We start from the raw sequence: 14,815 nt of genomic DNA, 5'->3' as shown, positions 1-14,815 counted from the left end.
CACACACACACACACACACACACACACACACACACACACACACACACACACAGTGTCTCTCTTACATATACTTCATATCCTTCATAGGTATGCACCACACTCAATTTACTCATGGCTGCACGCTCCACCCTCAGTCCTTAGACGACAGGCTGGTTGACCCAGTGGGAGGAGATAGTGGGGGAAGGAGGTGGAGGTAGGAGCAGACAGAGCTCAGTTTCATTTATGCTAGTGGTGCTGGAGGCTCAGCACATTTCAAGAGCATAACATGACTCGTAATGAGACTTGACACACATGGATATTAGAAGGCTCAGCCTGACATACGCTTGCAAGGACAATACAATCCGCAGGAACGTCAAGGACTTGCACAGACTCTGCAGAAATCAGATGTCACACTGAATTGAAGATAAGCTAAGTGACATTTGTCATCCAGGGGCCAACTATTGTCACATGAGTGGAGGAATTTCGATTGACTGAAGACATCACTGGAGATGTGCAGCTATTGGGTAAAATTCTGACATCTTCTTGACCAAACTAAAATGGATCATAGGTGAGTGCCTTTTCTATAATCTGTGAGTGTTTGATTTGATTGCTAACATGGAGTGATGTTAAGATTCTGATATAAATTCAAATATTTAATTTGTTTTTATAATTTGATCAATCTCCTCTATTCAAGGAAAGTCTCTTCAAATACATAAAAGCACATGTTGGACCTAAAACCTTTAAATTGCGTGTGAGTGGATTTGTTTGCTGTCTAATGTAGGTCATCTCTCTGAACATCTATAGTATCTGATATCTGTAAGGGACACATAGAAGACAGTCAACCTATATTGTCAACCTATATATTCAATATTTTACTTTTTATTTTACTTTTTATTTGCTCTTAGACAGAATCTTGTTCCCACCACTGTGTCTGATATTAAAAAAAAATACTCCTGACATATCTACTGCAGATGTTTTTGGGGTTTTTTTTACTAAAATGGTGATAAAAACAAAGTGTATGTTATTGTTGAGCAATAATTAACATGAGAAAGACAAAACTATTTTTAAAACAGCATCAAGCTTTGGAAGGTTCATGTATAACTTTGAAGTGAATGAATGTGCCGCTTAAATGTTTTATTTACTTCAAAATGTTACTTCATATAAATAAATCCATAAATCACAGAGGAACTATGCTTATATAACATAGGTATTGATTTATGTTTTTTGTGCATACATACCCTTTGACTGTTGCCATTGCTTTATTAAAAAATGCTGTCAACCACACATTTTCCAGGAAGTTATACGTTAACTTATATTATGAGTAGTTTCTGGCGGACCCTTGATGAGTATTGTTGTGGTCGTCTCAGTTTTTCCCTGGCTTTAAAAAGCTTGAGGGAACTGTCAGGTTGTTAATGTGATCTGCCCTAACATGCATTGTTAATGGATGGTAATGGTGACAGTGCTTCATGCTTTGTTCCACAGCCACACTGGGAGAAAAATACACGCATGAGAAAGCTGACCATGAACTGACAAAAAGGTAAGAGGTGACAAAAGATATATATATACTCACTGTTGGGTACTCATGTGTGTACTTGCGTTCTTTTGTATATGTTCTGTAGTTCTTTGAGCTGGTGGGTCTGTATCATTCCCATATATCAACAAGAACATAGAAAATTCTATAAAGTCATTTTGTCACTGTATATGTGTTTTCTAAGTGAATTGATTTATTACCTGACTTTTAAAAGATACAGCAAAAGAACAAAAGTCTACAAGGTAATCACGTAAATAAATAATATAATAACTAATAAATTATAGATTCAATATAACTGGAAATGAAACATTTCTCTTCAAAATGAGTCAAAATGATAAAAGTGTGACAGCAAAATGAAGTCACACCAGTTTAATATAACCTCCATTGCAGTATTTTGGTAATCAGTCAACAAGATACTGTTTGATGTAATGACTTAAATAACAGTGACCAGGAAGTGGTTAGAATCAAACAAATTGCTTTGAAATCATTTTTCTATGACTGACACAATTTCCTGTTTTGTGTGTGTTTGATGTAATCCATATTTTATAAACAAAAATAACTTCTATGATTGTAACAACTATAAGGAAAAAACATCATCATCATTATCATCATTAACGTTATTTTAGCCCGTGTTCTAACAAGGATAGGTATTACTTATTCTTTGGGGGCAAAATTTGATTCTGAATCAATAGTAAGGCAAGGAAAAGTCCCTGATTGCTTGGGGTCTTGTTGGCAGCATGATGGTTAATGATACATAAAAAGATAAACAGTCTGTGGTCTTTATCAGCACTGATATGGGGACTTAGACCTTCTTCAACACCACATCTGTTGAACTCTTCTGTCTGCTTGAATGTACAGTATATTGTATAGAATAACCCCATGGGGATGCTTGTGAACACAAAACTAAAGGCGCACCTCCGGACGCACACAATTAAAATGTCAGCAAGCGATGAGTGTATCCGTGTGTTTATTAAGGTGTGGTGGCACGAAATTAACATTTAATGGGTTATTTGGGCAAGAGGGCAAATGAGAAATTATTTACTGTTGTTGCTCACGTTGGCTGTAGCTTGCACTGGAGACCAGAAGCACGAGTTGCATGATAAAGAAATGCATCATGGATTCAGAGCTTCAGAATGGATTTTTAATAAGCACAGCAGATGCCCCCATGAATTGAAATGCCTAAATATATGCAGAGTCATTGAACCAACCCATTCAGATTGAGAATTCATGCTGCATGTGAGAGTGTCAACGGGGATCTAATTTACTTGGATATTTTGCTACATGTAAGAATGCAAATGAGACCTTAGTTTGTATGAAGCAGAATGCATGGTCATATCTGCTTTATCATGCTGATGAAATGCTTCAGATTACTCATCCAGTTCATCATTGCATCACTTGATTAGTACTCAAATAAAGTCTCTTGTCATATCAATAAAAGTCGCATAGATTATCAAAAGTTGAAGTGTTTCACATGGAGAGATTTAATTTTTGATTCATATGTTCATTTTCCATCATCTTGGTCAGGGTTTGGTCTAGAGTCCAGACTGCTGCAGATCTATTTCTTGTTAACCAAAGTCAGTCACTTAATCATGATAAGGATGGAATCAAACAATTTTAGTCACCAAAATAAACTGCTTCCGCTGTAGTTTTGATCCATAATGACTAGAGATGATTGGTAGGATGGAGGGAGAAAAATAAACTGGTGGGATGATGCAGAAAGAGACAATAACAGGTCAAGGAGGGAAATTAAAGGAAAAAGAAGAGCAAATTACCAGGATAAATTAGCAACAGGTTGTTTGAGTGTACACTGGGCTGCTAATGAGGACAGAGAGAGCCTCATAAATCAGCAGGGGTCAAACCTGGTCAATGGGAATTAATCAGGGGATGGGCATGCAATCACAAGGCAAGTGAAAGTGATGGATCTTTCATTTCACGTGGACTATTGCACCTAGGGCCTAACCATCTGCTTGTTTGCCACTGCCGCCGCCACCTTTTCACATTTGCTCCTGATTACCTTTAAACCTGCCAGCCAGGTCTATCCAGTATCAGTGTCTTTAGATGCAAATTATGTGTCATGCACGAAAGTGGAAAATAAATGAATTTGCGTGCCATGCTCGAGGTCAAGAGACAGAAAGGGAAACAGGCAATAATTTGGCATTTAGACAGTGAAAGGTGCGTTTTAAATTTTCTGCTTTTATTCACTTTTTATTTTCATGAAATATCTTTATTTATTTGACAAAGTAAAACTTTACATTTGAAAACTGCAAACGGAGGAAGACCACATATTAAATCAGTACTCTATGTCATCCTTCACCATTTTCTAATTTTATTTAAGATACTAATTTGATAAGTGATCACTTTGAGCTGCTAAGTTTAAATTGGTTTGCAGTTTAAATATAATGAAATGCACCTGAAATATCACCAACTTTGAACATAATGTTATGTTCAAAGTAGAACAGACTTGATGTTCATGATGGCAGATTATGCAGTCATTCCAGTTGCATGCATTCCTTTGTGGCTTGTGTTATGATACACACAACATAATGAAAAAAAAGGAGTTTCGGAATCGCTGAAAATAGACAAAATTGTTAAAACATTACAACATTATCACTTTCTTTGCAAATAATATATGGATTTGGCAACTACACCCAATGAATAATATTGTAATACACTTTCCTGAAAGTGTACATTTTTATTTTTAAGTTATTGTTCAAACCTATTTTACACACAAATGAAACCATTGACAACTGTTACAGATTACAAAGACTTTAGTCCATGAGTCAAAGGAGATGCACACATATATGCTCATATCTCAACAGATGTAGAACCAATGAATCATCAGATGGTCCACTACTTTGAAGGCTTATCACATAACAGACCATTGATCGTTATTCTACTTTTAATGCTGCAATAAAATTCAAATGGTATGTTTTAGGATTATTTAAAAGAAGAAAAAAAAAACATTGTTGGGTTATTGATGCAAAGATGAATGTTACAAGGTGTGAATGTTGTTGGCGTAAATACTAGTTTTTTTCTCCTCCTGAAAATTAATGGTTACATAAATATCCAGAGAGAAACCACAGTGACACCAGTAACACGCACTCTGAATGTCCCTGCTCTATGTGGTCCACTTAGTTTTGTTATAACCCACATAACTTTCTTTAAACGATAAGTGGGTGCGGGTTCTAACAGGTTAAAGACAATGGGAAGAAGCAAACGGACTCCATCATCATCTATCATTAATCAAGTTAAAGAGAAGACATGACGTCACGCACAACTAAAAGCCCTTTCTGCTGCACATCATGCAAAAAAGAGATGCAATATTTGTACATAGCATAAACTCATTAAAACCCATGCAAATGTCATACGGTGTTTTAAGAAACAGAAAATGCTGAAGAATATATTTTTACTGCACCAAATTTCTATTAACTATACTTACCTTTTAAACTAAGTTGACGGAATTTCCTCTGAAGAGCCATTGATGCAGGAATGTCTAGCTATGGGTGGTGCTCCTATAGTTGCAATATAAAGCCCATCTTAAGTTGTTGAAGGTATTTGTTGCACTGATTACACATGAGCATCATTACATTTTTACAACATCGCATAATATTTGCAATTTATCATTCAGCTTTTTAATTGCAATTACTTTAATATCGTGAATTGTTCTCTGAGTTTATACCCATGTTAAAGTATCTCTCTAAGTCGTTTTATGTTATCTACAATGAAGCACACTTGAAATATGGTCAGAAATTAGTCACACAGGTCAATGTAGATAATGAAATCACATGAAGGTTTAAGGGACCACAGCGAGCACAAAGAATCCTCTCATGAATTGTGCTGTAATTATGGAGAGGGGCTCAAAGCTCCTCAGGTCTTGACAAACAGAGAGTCGTAGACTCCTCAGTTAAAAAGCCTTGTTGTTTAAACCCCTTATTAAAATGACTTGAAAGGAAAATAGTAAATAGATAATAATGTAGAATATCACTTTGATCCAAAGGACCAAGTAATGAGCAGCAACCTAAACACTTACCGAACCAATGAAGATTTGGAAGCATCTTAAAAATTTAATCATGTATGATATTGTTGAGGTCACCTGGTGTTGCAGAAAGGATCTATTCAAACTTAAGTTGTTTTCTTACCTCAGAGAAATAGTTTTGCTCAGATTCACTTTCACTGAGCCTCAGCTCTACCCTTATTTTGGGTGGAGACATCCAGCTGGTCTGACCTGTAATGCATGAATTTGAACACATACCTTTGGAAAAGCAAAAATGTTTAAGTCAAAAATAAGATTAGCTGTGCGAATTGATGCACCCATACATGCATACGCAATCCCTGAACAATGTTCCATAAAGGAATTCCCACATTAACCTATTGAAGCCCTGTTGCTTGCTTTCAAAATTCCATCATGCAATAATTATCTTGCAGAGAGATACTTTATTTGAACACAGTGAAAGGCTTGCACACTGTGTCTAGAACAAAGCATCTCCTAAAATACATGCACACATGAACACAGCAAGTAAAAAGCAGAATAAATGGGAAGCTAGGTCATCATGAGCATTCATTTTGGTGATCATAATGTAAAATAATTAACCAGCCTATGTTAGTTTGATCTACACTCACGATTGATGAAGAGGACATCCCCTACTTTATTGCATAACAGAAGTGGTTTTCTCATACAAGACTTGCCACTTCAGGCTATTGATCCCACTAGCCACCTTTCTTGTCACCTGTGAATCTAATAGCTTTCTTCCTTCTTATAGAAGTGAAACTATTCTGTGTCAACCAAACCACACCTTGCATATTAATCATAGTGATAGATTAGCATGCTGACACGATAGATTAGCATGCTGACATTCAACACACAATGCGATGAATGATGGTACATATATACCTCTTTAGAGACTCTTGCCCTAATCTTATCATCCTCTTTCCACAAGTCAAATTTATACCTTTTCCAGGCTGTTTTTTTTTTTTGTCTTGCCATTTCTCCACACTGCTGTCATGTTTTGTCCCTCATCTTCATCTTCAGCCCTCCATTTTTCCTTCACAGACTTTCTTCAAAATGCAGTTTATTTTACCAAGATGCCCCTTAGCATCCCTGGACTCCCTTATTCTGAAATTGTCTCCTCATTCCTGTCAACGGCCTTTTCTTTTGAGACAGTTATTTATAAGCTAAGAATAATAAACGCAAAAATCATTGACATCAAGAGAGAATGTGACCAGGGAAATAGAAAAAAACCTCTCTGGGTGTATGTGAGAAAATGTTGGAGAAGGGAGGGAACATAAACAGGGGAAACAGGAATGTATAGGGTACGCCTGAGATGAGAGTGATTATGAGTGTGAAGCTGAAGGAAAGCTGTCAAATCAACTTTGAGAAAACATGGGATAAAAAATAAACCATGTTGGATTTGCATCAGAAAAAAATGTGAGCTTTGAGTGAAGGATAAACAGCCACATTAACTTATTAAAAACCATCAACATTCACAATGGAGATTGATTGATTAGTCATGAAATTTGACTCAGGGCAAAGAAACCCAGAGAGGATTTTCAATTATTTAGACATTTAAAATAAAACTCCATAATAAAGTAATTATAATGTATGTAAATTACAACAGACATTCAAAAAACCTGTGACTGATCTTTGTTTTCAATAAAAGGTTCAGGTGTTTCCCTTTGTATTGTTAGCAGTTGTATCAGGAAAAGAACAATATGACTTAGAAGATGACCTTTTTTGTCAGGTTAGAGGAAATTAAATCAAGATGAGAGGTATGATGCTAATATTTTAGAAACTAGTTCGTTGATTAAAACATTTTATGTGACCTTGTGCCAGTTTAACTCCCAGTAATTGTTTTTGTATCGGCCATCATCACCTAATCCAGAACAAAAAAATTTTCATGGGCATTGTTTGTCTTTCAGGAATGGAAAGCATTGGCATGGAAATGGACTGGGTCGGATTATCCCACTCCTCTCTGGTCACTCCAGGAAGGAACAACTTCTCTTCCCAGTCTTTATTTGTCTCTGACCTGGCCTCCCATAATAGTAGTCACGGTGACGAATCCATTTTCAGCATCTTCCCTGAGAATGGCTCCACCACCGCCACGCCTCGCACCCTACCCCAGCCCAGGGTGAGGGACCTTGGCCTGGCTCGGGCAGAGATCGCCGTCCTTGGGGTGGTGCTGGCTCTTACCACCCTAGGGAATAGCTTTGTGCTGTGGGTGCTCTTGAGGAGGAGGAAACAAAATGCACCGATGCATGTGTTCATGGTCAATCTGTGTGTGGCTGACCTGGTGGTGGCCTTTTTTCAGGTTAGTTCATAAGTCACTTGAAGAATTTCAAAGAACATACATACCAGAGTGACAATAAAAACTTCTATTCAGTTTAAATAATTTTGAACAAATATCTAGAACTTCTTTTCTGAGCTAAAACACTGTCTTTAAGCTGCAAAACGTAACTTTCTTGGCATTTGTTGTGTAGCTGCCTTTATTACTTGAGCTTGGAGAACCAGGGTGATTGAACTGCCTGAATAGTTGAGCTGCAAATAAAATCTGTGGCTCTTACTTCCAACCCAAAGATGACATTGTACAAATAGCTTTTCAATGTGTAGATTTAATTTCTTAAATGGCTGGGCACCAAGCATATATTTGGAGTTTACAGCAGCACATGTATGTGATAAAACTTTTTATGACATACACTTAAAAATAAATACATTAAAAAATATTTTGTATTTCCAGGTTCTTCCTCAGCTAATATGGGACATCACGGAAAGGTTTCAGGGACCTGACCTGCTCTGCCGGTCTGTCAAGTACTTGCAGATTGTGGGCATGTTTGCTTCCTCCTACATGATAGTTGCCATGACAGTAGACAGACATCATGCCATCTGCTGCCCATTGCAGGCTTACCGTGGAGGGGCAATGTCCCGCTGGAACACCCCTGTCATGGTGGCCTGGGGTTTGTCGCTGGTCCTCAGTATACCACAGGTAGGGAAGGATGCACTGTACACACATGCAAATGCATCTCACTCACTTAGAATACATGGAGAATAAGGAAAAGAGAGCTCAGAGGGCATCCACACCCTGGAAGGATGGAGCTCAAGATGTTGGTTTACTTTTAGCACAGTGAAGTCAATATAGTCCTCTAATGGAAGAGTAAACTGACAGCCGTGTCTGTGGGTGAACTGCTGACCACCTCCCTTTGCTTGATCTGTCAGGTGTTCATATTTTCTCGCTCAGAAGTGACTCCTGGTGAGTACGAGTGCTGGGGTCATTTTGCTGAGCCATGGGGGCTGAAGGCCTACGTCACCTGGATGACTATAGCAGTTTTCATCTTGCCTGCGCTCATCATTACCATCTGTCAGGTAATACTTAATTCACTGTTTGGACTCTCACTGCACAGTTGACAAAGAGCCATTCGCTAGGATAACACAAATTATGCGACGGTATCTAGCAGAGCGACGTGTGGCATGAAGGAAATTCTGTTTAGTTTTCATTTGGCAGCCATTGTTCAATAACCATGGGAGACTGTGGTTGGTGTTATGTAGCATCTCATGGTGGATAGGTATTCTGGGCTGCCTCCTATTTGCCCTGCTGCTCTATTTAGAGAAAGATATTTTTGGGGTCCAGCTATTTCCTCTAATTAACACCGTGCTTGTAGGAACACTGCTGAGATGACTGCTAAGAAAATCTGTCCACTTTCAGAACCTCTTACCAGGAAGTGGTGCATACCATATCTCTGCCAAACATAGAATCTATGATGCATTCAGTTTTCAAATCTAACGTGAGAGACAGTGTGATTCATATTATTGGGTACATGTATGTTATGTAGTTTACTGGTATACACTGTCAGGTGTATTGAAGTGTATTGAAGTTAAATCTGTTTTCTCATTGCTGTTTTCTCGCTTTTTTATAGATGTCAAAAAGGGGAAGACCTGCAGGAATTAGTAGTAGCAACATTATAAAAGTAGCAAAAATAGATACAATCTTGAATTACTGTAAATAGTATTTTCTTGATATAGAATTTCCTTTATGTTTTCTTTTATTTCACAAAGAAAGAAAAGTTTTATGATGGTTCTTAGTGAAGGCCAAAACACATTCTCACTTTTATTTCAAGTTTATTGTCAATTCTAACACCAAAACGGTAAAACAAATTGTCTGCATAGATCCAAGAAAAGTTTATGTCTTACAATGTCGTGACAGTATGGTCTGTTTCTGAGATGTTAAACTGATTGAAATCCTTTCAATGTTTCAGATAAGAATATTCCGTGAGATACACAACAACATCTACCTGAAGTCAGAGAGGATAATGATGACTGAGTTGAAGAGGAGTAAGGTTTTCTTCCGCCTCCAGCATTTTAAGAAGAGTGATGATTGGGGCAGGGGGAGATCTGCACCTGGAGGAGTAGGCAGGGACAGGAGAGGAGGACAGCTCCTAAAAGGTGTGAATAACAACCCTCATAATAACGGCCATAGCAGTCAAGCATCATCCGTCGTCCACTACAGCAACTGTAGTGAACATGTGACTTTGACAACATCTACATCGCCTCACCAGCAGCAAATACTGAAAAACGCAAACTGCCAGGAGTGTTGCACATCTTGTGAGATGGCCACAGGCTCCCCCAACTTCTCCATCGACTATGCCCCCCCAACGCCTGTGTCTCCACCCCCTCCAAGCATCACTAACGCCATGTCGAAGACAGTGAAAATGACCCTGGTCATCGTGCTGGTCTATACAGTTTGCTGGTCGCCCTTCTTCATTGTCCAGCTGTGGGCGGCATGGGATCCCAACCCCCCTGACCAAGGCAAGCCACATGCATGTTTCACAGGTTCTGTTTTGCATGATCTACGCATGTGTTTCACCCTATGGAAAGCAACAAAAACAGGCATTTGTTGTGACCCTCTAAATCACTTAGGCTGTTTTTCTCAGATAAAATATTTTTCATTTGTCCAATTTATACATTTAATTGCCCTTAGCGTGAAAGTCTGTGTCAAAAGCAAAACAAGTCCGGTTCAAACAACAACCTCTGATCAATGGTGTTGTTTTTGTAGCGAGTCTCACTCATTATTCCTGGGACATGTATTTCTAGCTCAGATGTGGTAAGAGAGTGAAATACAAGGTCAAAAACAATGTTTGTTTTGACCCACAACCAGAGATCCCTGGAAGACATCTCTGGCCTCTGTACCTTTTGGCGCACAAACAGCATCTGTTGATGTCTTTACTGGCAGTCACAGATGGAACGAGCTAGTTCGGCATCGCCTGAAACTGTTGCTGATGTTGTGGGTTGTGAGGGTGTCTTCTGATCTGAAGTTGAAGACAAACATCAGAGGGCGATAAAAATATGTTTTTATCCACCAAAGGATTTTTGTAACAATATCAGATGTTGACATTTCATTTGCAATGATAATGGGTCAATAGTTTGCGCACATTCAACATCACAAGCACAACACGCAGAGTGAACCCTGTGAGCATACTGCAGATACTTAAGCATGCAAAGTGTGTTTAAAAACAGCTAGAGTTTGCAAAAAATGAAGCTATCCCTTGCAGGCAAACCATAATTTCACCATATGCAAACACAAAGGCACGCACGCAGTGTGTCGTGTTCAAGTGTCATGTCCTGAAAGTTTGTTGTCATCAGTTGTGCTCAAATGACTTGTAAAATATTCGTGTTTTACTGATGTTGCTGATCTGTGACACTTATAGTACTGCTGCAATTCCTTACGGAAATGAAATGAAAACAAGACATACGGTTTATATTCAAACATAATAATTGTTGTGCTTATGAACATTTGTTTCAATGTGATGTACAGCATATGGTTCACAAGTTGGACAAGCAGTCCAGCTCATAAACTGCACATTCAGAATTAATTCTGTTTAATTGTGTTTATATGTACTGGCACCAACATATTCATGGATCTTATGGATGTGTGTGTCTGTGTGTGTCTCTGTCTGCTTCTGTGTGTTTGATTTTGGCAGGAGTGGCCTTCACCATCCTAATGCTGCTGGCCAGTCTGAACTCGTGCACCAACCCTTGGATTTACACGGCTTTCTCCAACAGCGTGTCGAGAGAGTTGCAGAATCTGATGCGATGTCGATCACGACCTAGCCGCCGAGGTTCCCTACCCGACGACTCCACCACCATCACTCACACCTCCACCACCAAGGACAATCTGTACTGATGGAGATTGATGAGATAGAAACAGACACAAAGAGACATGTCTGAAAAGACATGCATGGGTGCGCAATTGCAATGAGGTGCTTTACCACCAGTACCAATGACACCTCCAGCGTTGTGCTGACCTCTATCAGATGTTTCCAACAACATAGGACGGCTGTGCTGTCATCAAGACCTCTATGTTTAATCACGTCCTGTCCACCCCAGCTGCGATGAAAGGTGTTATTGAAGATGTCAGCACCATTTTATGAGGGTAATGTGCAGGAACTGTACAGTGGCAGCCTTGGAGAGAATCTGCAATACAAAACGTTCATGAAATTAAAGATATTTACACCCCAACTGTAACTGAATAGAACCCTGTACCTCAATAAATATGAGAACAACTCTGGCCCCACTCAGACAGAGTAGAGCCATTGGAATGCAAGGGTGGATCACTGCATTAGTAGCCTGACGGCACGCCTAATGTATAAAGCAGCAGTCGAACCTACGGGCAATGACAAAACTGAGCAGCATGCCATGGAATGAGATGAGAGACACAAACACACAGCAACGCACAGTGGGAAGGCTGCTCATCTGAGAACAGACAGGGGATTACATGGATGTTACAGCTGTTGGAGTAGCCTGGAAGAGGTTGTAGATGAAATCTAATTATATGAATGAACTCTGTTCAATCAAAGAAAGTGGATTATAGATTATGCTTCAGGCTACACAGGCAACAGGGGTCCGGTTCCAAAGAACAATAGCGACTTGTTCGCAGGATGGACGGATCTTGAGAGGATGTTGCAGTTGAGTTAAGACACTTCCCCAAGAGGGACTGGAATGACGAGGGCTGCTGCAGACAGGAGGAGTGGGCCAAGGAGAATACAAATCAACAATCCATGTTTCCTCAACCTACATGTATACTTGTGTTGAGTACAATACCTGAGAGGAACACAAAATGATTTCCCTTTTACGAACGCCTGAAGGTGTGAAACAAGAAGATTCAACACAAGAAAACACTAGAAGAAATAAATGACAAATCATCCAATGACATTCCGTGTATAGTAATCAACATTGTAAAGTATATTTATTAATAATATAAGGCACATGTGAGGCAGTTACTAGATTTTACATATAAAATAAATGTTGACTGTGAATCAAGAGGCTGCAGTGGCCTAATATACAAAGGAAAAACATGAACATGTTAAACAAAAGAGTTTATAAGCTAAACTGTAAAAATGATACCTAATTGTAAAGATATTTATTTATAGAGGTATCACTTAAGAGAGATCACAAAACTTAAACATAGTAAGTTACAACACTCTTAGTTATACTAAGTGTAATGTCTGGAGACCTGTGTGGAAGAGCCTTCTTTGAATTATGTCAACCATGTGATACTCAGAGCTAACACGAGAGTCATATGACAACATGACTTTATATTTATTGGTGCATAAGTTATGTATTGATCCTGTTACTGCAGGTCACTGCCATGTACAGTTTTATATCAGATTTTATTCTGTTAATGTATTAAAAGATTAATGTATTATGGCCCTAAACTGCATGACAGAAAAAAAATAAAAACAGAATTATGTAAGATATTTATTTGCAGTAGATCTGAATTTCAATTTCTGTGTGTGTGTGTGTGTGTGTGTGTGTGTGTGTGTGTGTGTGTGTGTGTGTGTGTGTGTGTGTGTGTGTGTGTGTGTGTGTGTGTGTGTGTGTGTAAAATAACATCAGGATTACCACATGCTCATGAATCATGGAGCTTTTCTATTTCTAAAAGCATTTGCGTTTTTAGCCAATTCAGCAGATCTTTTTTTTTTGTTGTTGTTCATGAGAGAGCGGTGTAATTCCTGTCCACAGGACAATACTAGGATGCTTTCAAGGTGTTTCATGAGGGATCGTCAGGGTTCAAGGAGAAGCCTCACCTTTTCCTCTGTGTGGGCAGGGTGTTTGGGTTTTCAGCGCAGTGCTGTGAATCTGTTCCCAAGACGCAAGCCTCCACTTTGATTCTCTGCCAAGTGAAAGGCTACAGCAACATTGTTCTAGGTCTTACTTTGCTTTATCAGGAAATAAATTAACTTCCCCAAAACTCTTGGGTATTCATGGATTTTCCTCTTCCCATCAGGAAGTTGAGAGGTCAGAGGATGATTCTTCTCAGCTCAAAGGGAGAGACTTAAGACTCATCAGTCCGTTGTAATTGATCAGAGAGGATCAGAGAGGATTCACACTGTTGTGCTTTGTTGCATTACCATGTCTGTACGGCTATTAGTGACCATTACAACAGATGAATAATTAAGGTCTCCAATATACAGGGAATAACAGCCACTAAAATTAGAGCCATCACTGCAGAGAATTTCTTCCTGTCTCAAGGATACATGAGGTGAGCAGCATTTACTGCTCCGACCACCATCAACTCTCCTCCTGTCAGAGGATGTGATTGATGGCCTGCGGGACAGGTTACTGCCTCTTGCAATCCTGTGTTGTGTCAGTATGGGTGTGTTTATGCTGAATATCCTGATGCTTATGTTTTCCAGGTTGAAGCAAGGTTGATGTTTAAACTCAAGGTCACTTCTTCATTACAGCGGAGCAGACCCGTGGCTCTGATGGCAACAAGGGAAATAAATGGGCCCTCTGTGTGGCTGTCACAAGGGCAGGAAAATAGGTGAACTTCGCTCGTCAAATCAGTTTAGGGTCAGCCGTGGAGTGCATCCAGTGGTTCTAAGGAATGACAGAGCCCCCCAGCCTTGACCAAAGTTGGCATAAATCAGAGTAGGGGCTGGGGGCTTTACTACACTGAGCAATGTGTCTGCACTGCTTAACTCATCACTGTTTTGCAGACATGATGGCTGCTTAAGCTTCTCCTAAGCTCATTCCGAGACATTGGGAGGCCTATCCAGCCCCAACCATATTACACAACTAGCTTCTGTGTTAGCATAGGGCACTGAAGCATATGACCTGAACAAAGCAAGCAAGAAAACACAGATAAACAATTAATTACATCTTTTCAGAAATAGTTTTTATTTTTCTCTTTTTCATTCCTTTCAGGTTAATGATTCTTTAAATACCTCCTGATTGTCAAAGAAGCAGTGTCTGCTTTGAAAACCGTATTTCATTTATAAGACAGCCTTTGCTTTTAATTAGGAAAATTAGATTATTGC

The 14,815-nt window shown here is 39.1% G+C and overlaps 1 protein-coding gene across 1 annotated transcript; it reads left to right on the top strand.

Moving 5' to 3' along the window:
- Positions 1–241: 241 nt before the first annotated feature.
- LOC137606701 (vasopressin V2 receptor-like) lies at positions 242–13,195 on the top strand. Its single transcript, XM_068332089.1, has 7 exons — positions 242–547; positions 1,462–1,516; positions 7,427–7,815; positions 8,242–8,487; positions 8,718–8,864; positions 9,755–10,304; positions 11,477–13,195. Exons 3-7 carry the CDS (start codon positions 7,429–7,431, stop codon positions 11,677–11,679), a joined length of 1,533 nt encoding a protein of 510 aa, XP_068188190.1. The 5' UTR covers positions 242–547; positions 1,462–1,516; positions 7,427–7,428; the 3' UTR covers positions 11,680–13,195.
- The last annotated feature ends 1,620 nt before the right edge of the window (positions 13,196–14,815 follow it).

Source organism: Antennarius striatus, chromosome 2 (genome assembly GCF_040054535.1).
Source record: "Antennarius striatus isolate MH-2024 chromosome 2, ASM4005453v1, whole genome shotgun sequence".
Classification (NCBI taxonomy): domain Eukaryota; kingdom Metazoa; phylum Chordata; class Actinopteri; order Lophiiformes; family Antennariidae; genus Antennarius; species Antennarius striatus.
This window is presented reverse-complemented; position numbering and strand designations above follow the sequence as displayed.

What these genes read in the sequence shown, in the direction of transcription:
- LOC137606701 (XM_068332089.1), top strand. Translation starts at nt 7,429, where the DNA reads ATGGAAAGCATTGGCATGGAAATGGACTGGGTCGGATTATCCCACTCC. An exon ending in TGGTGGTGGCCTTTTTTCAG is followed by an intron (nt 7,816 to 8,241) that starts GTTAGTTCATAA and finishes TTGTATTTCCAG; the next exon opens with GTTCTTCCTCAGCTAATATG. An exon ending in TGGTCCTCAGTATACCACAG is followed by an intron (nt 8,488 to 8,717) that starts GTAGGGAAGGAT and finishes TTGATCTGTCAG; the next exon opens with GTGTTCATATTTTCTCGCTC.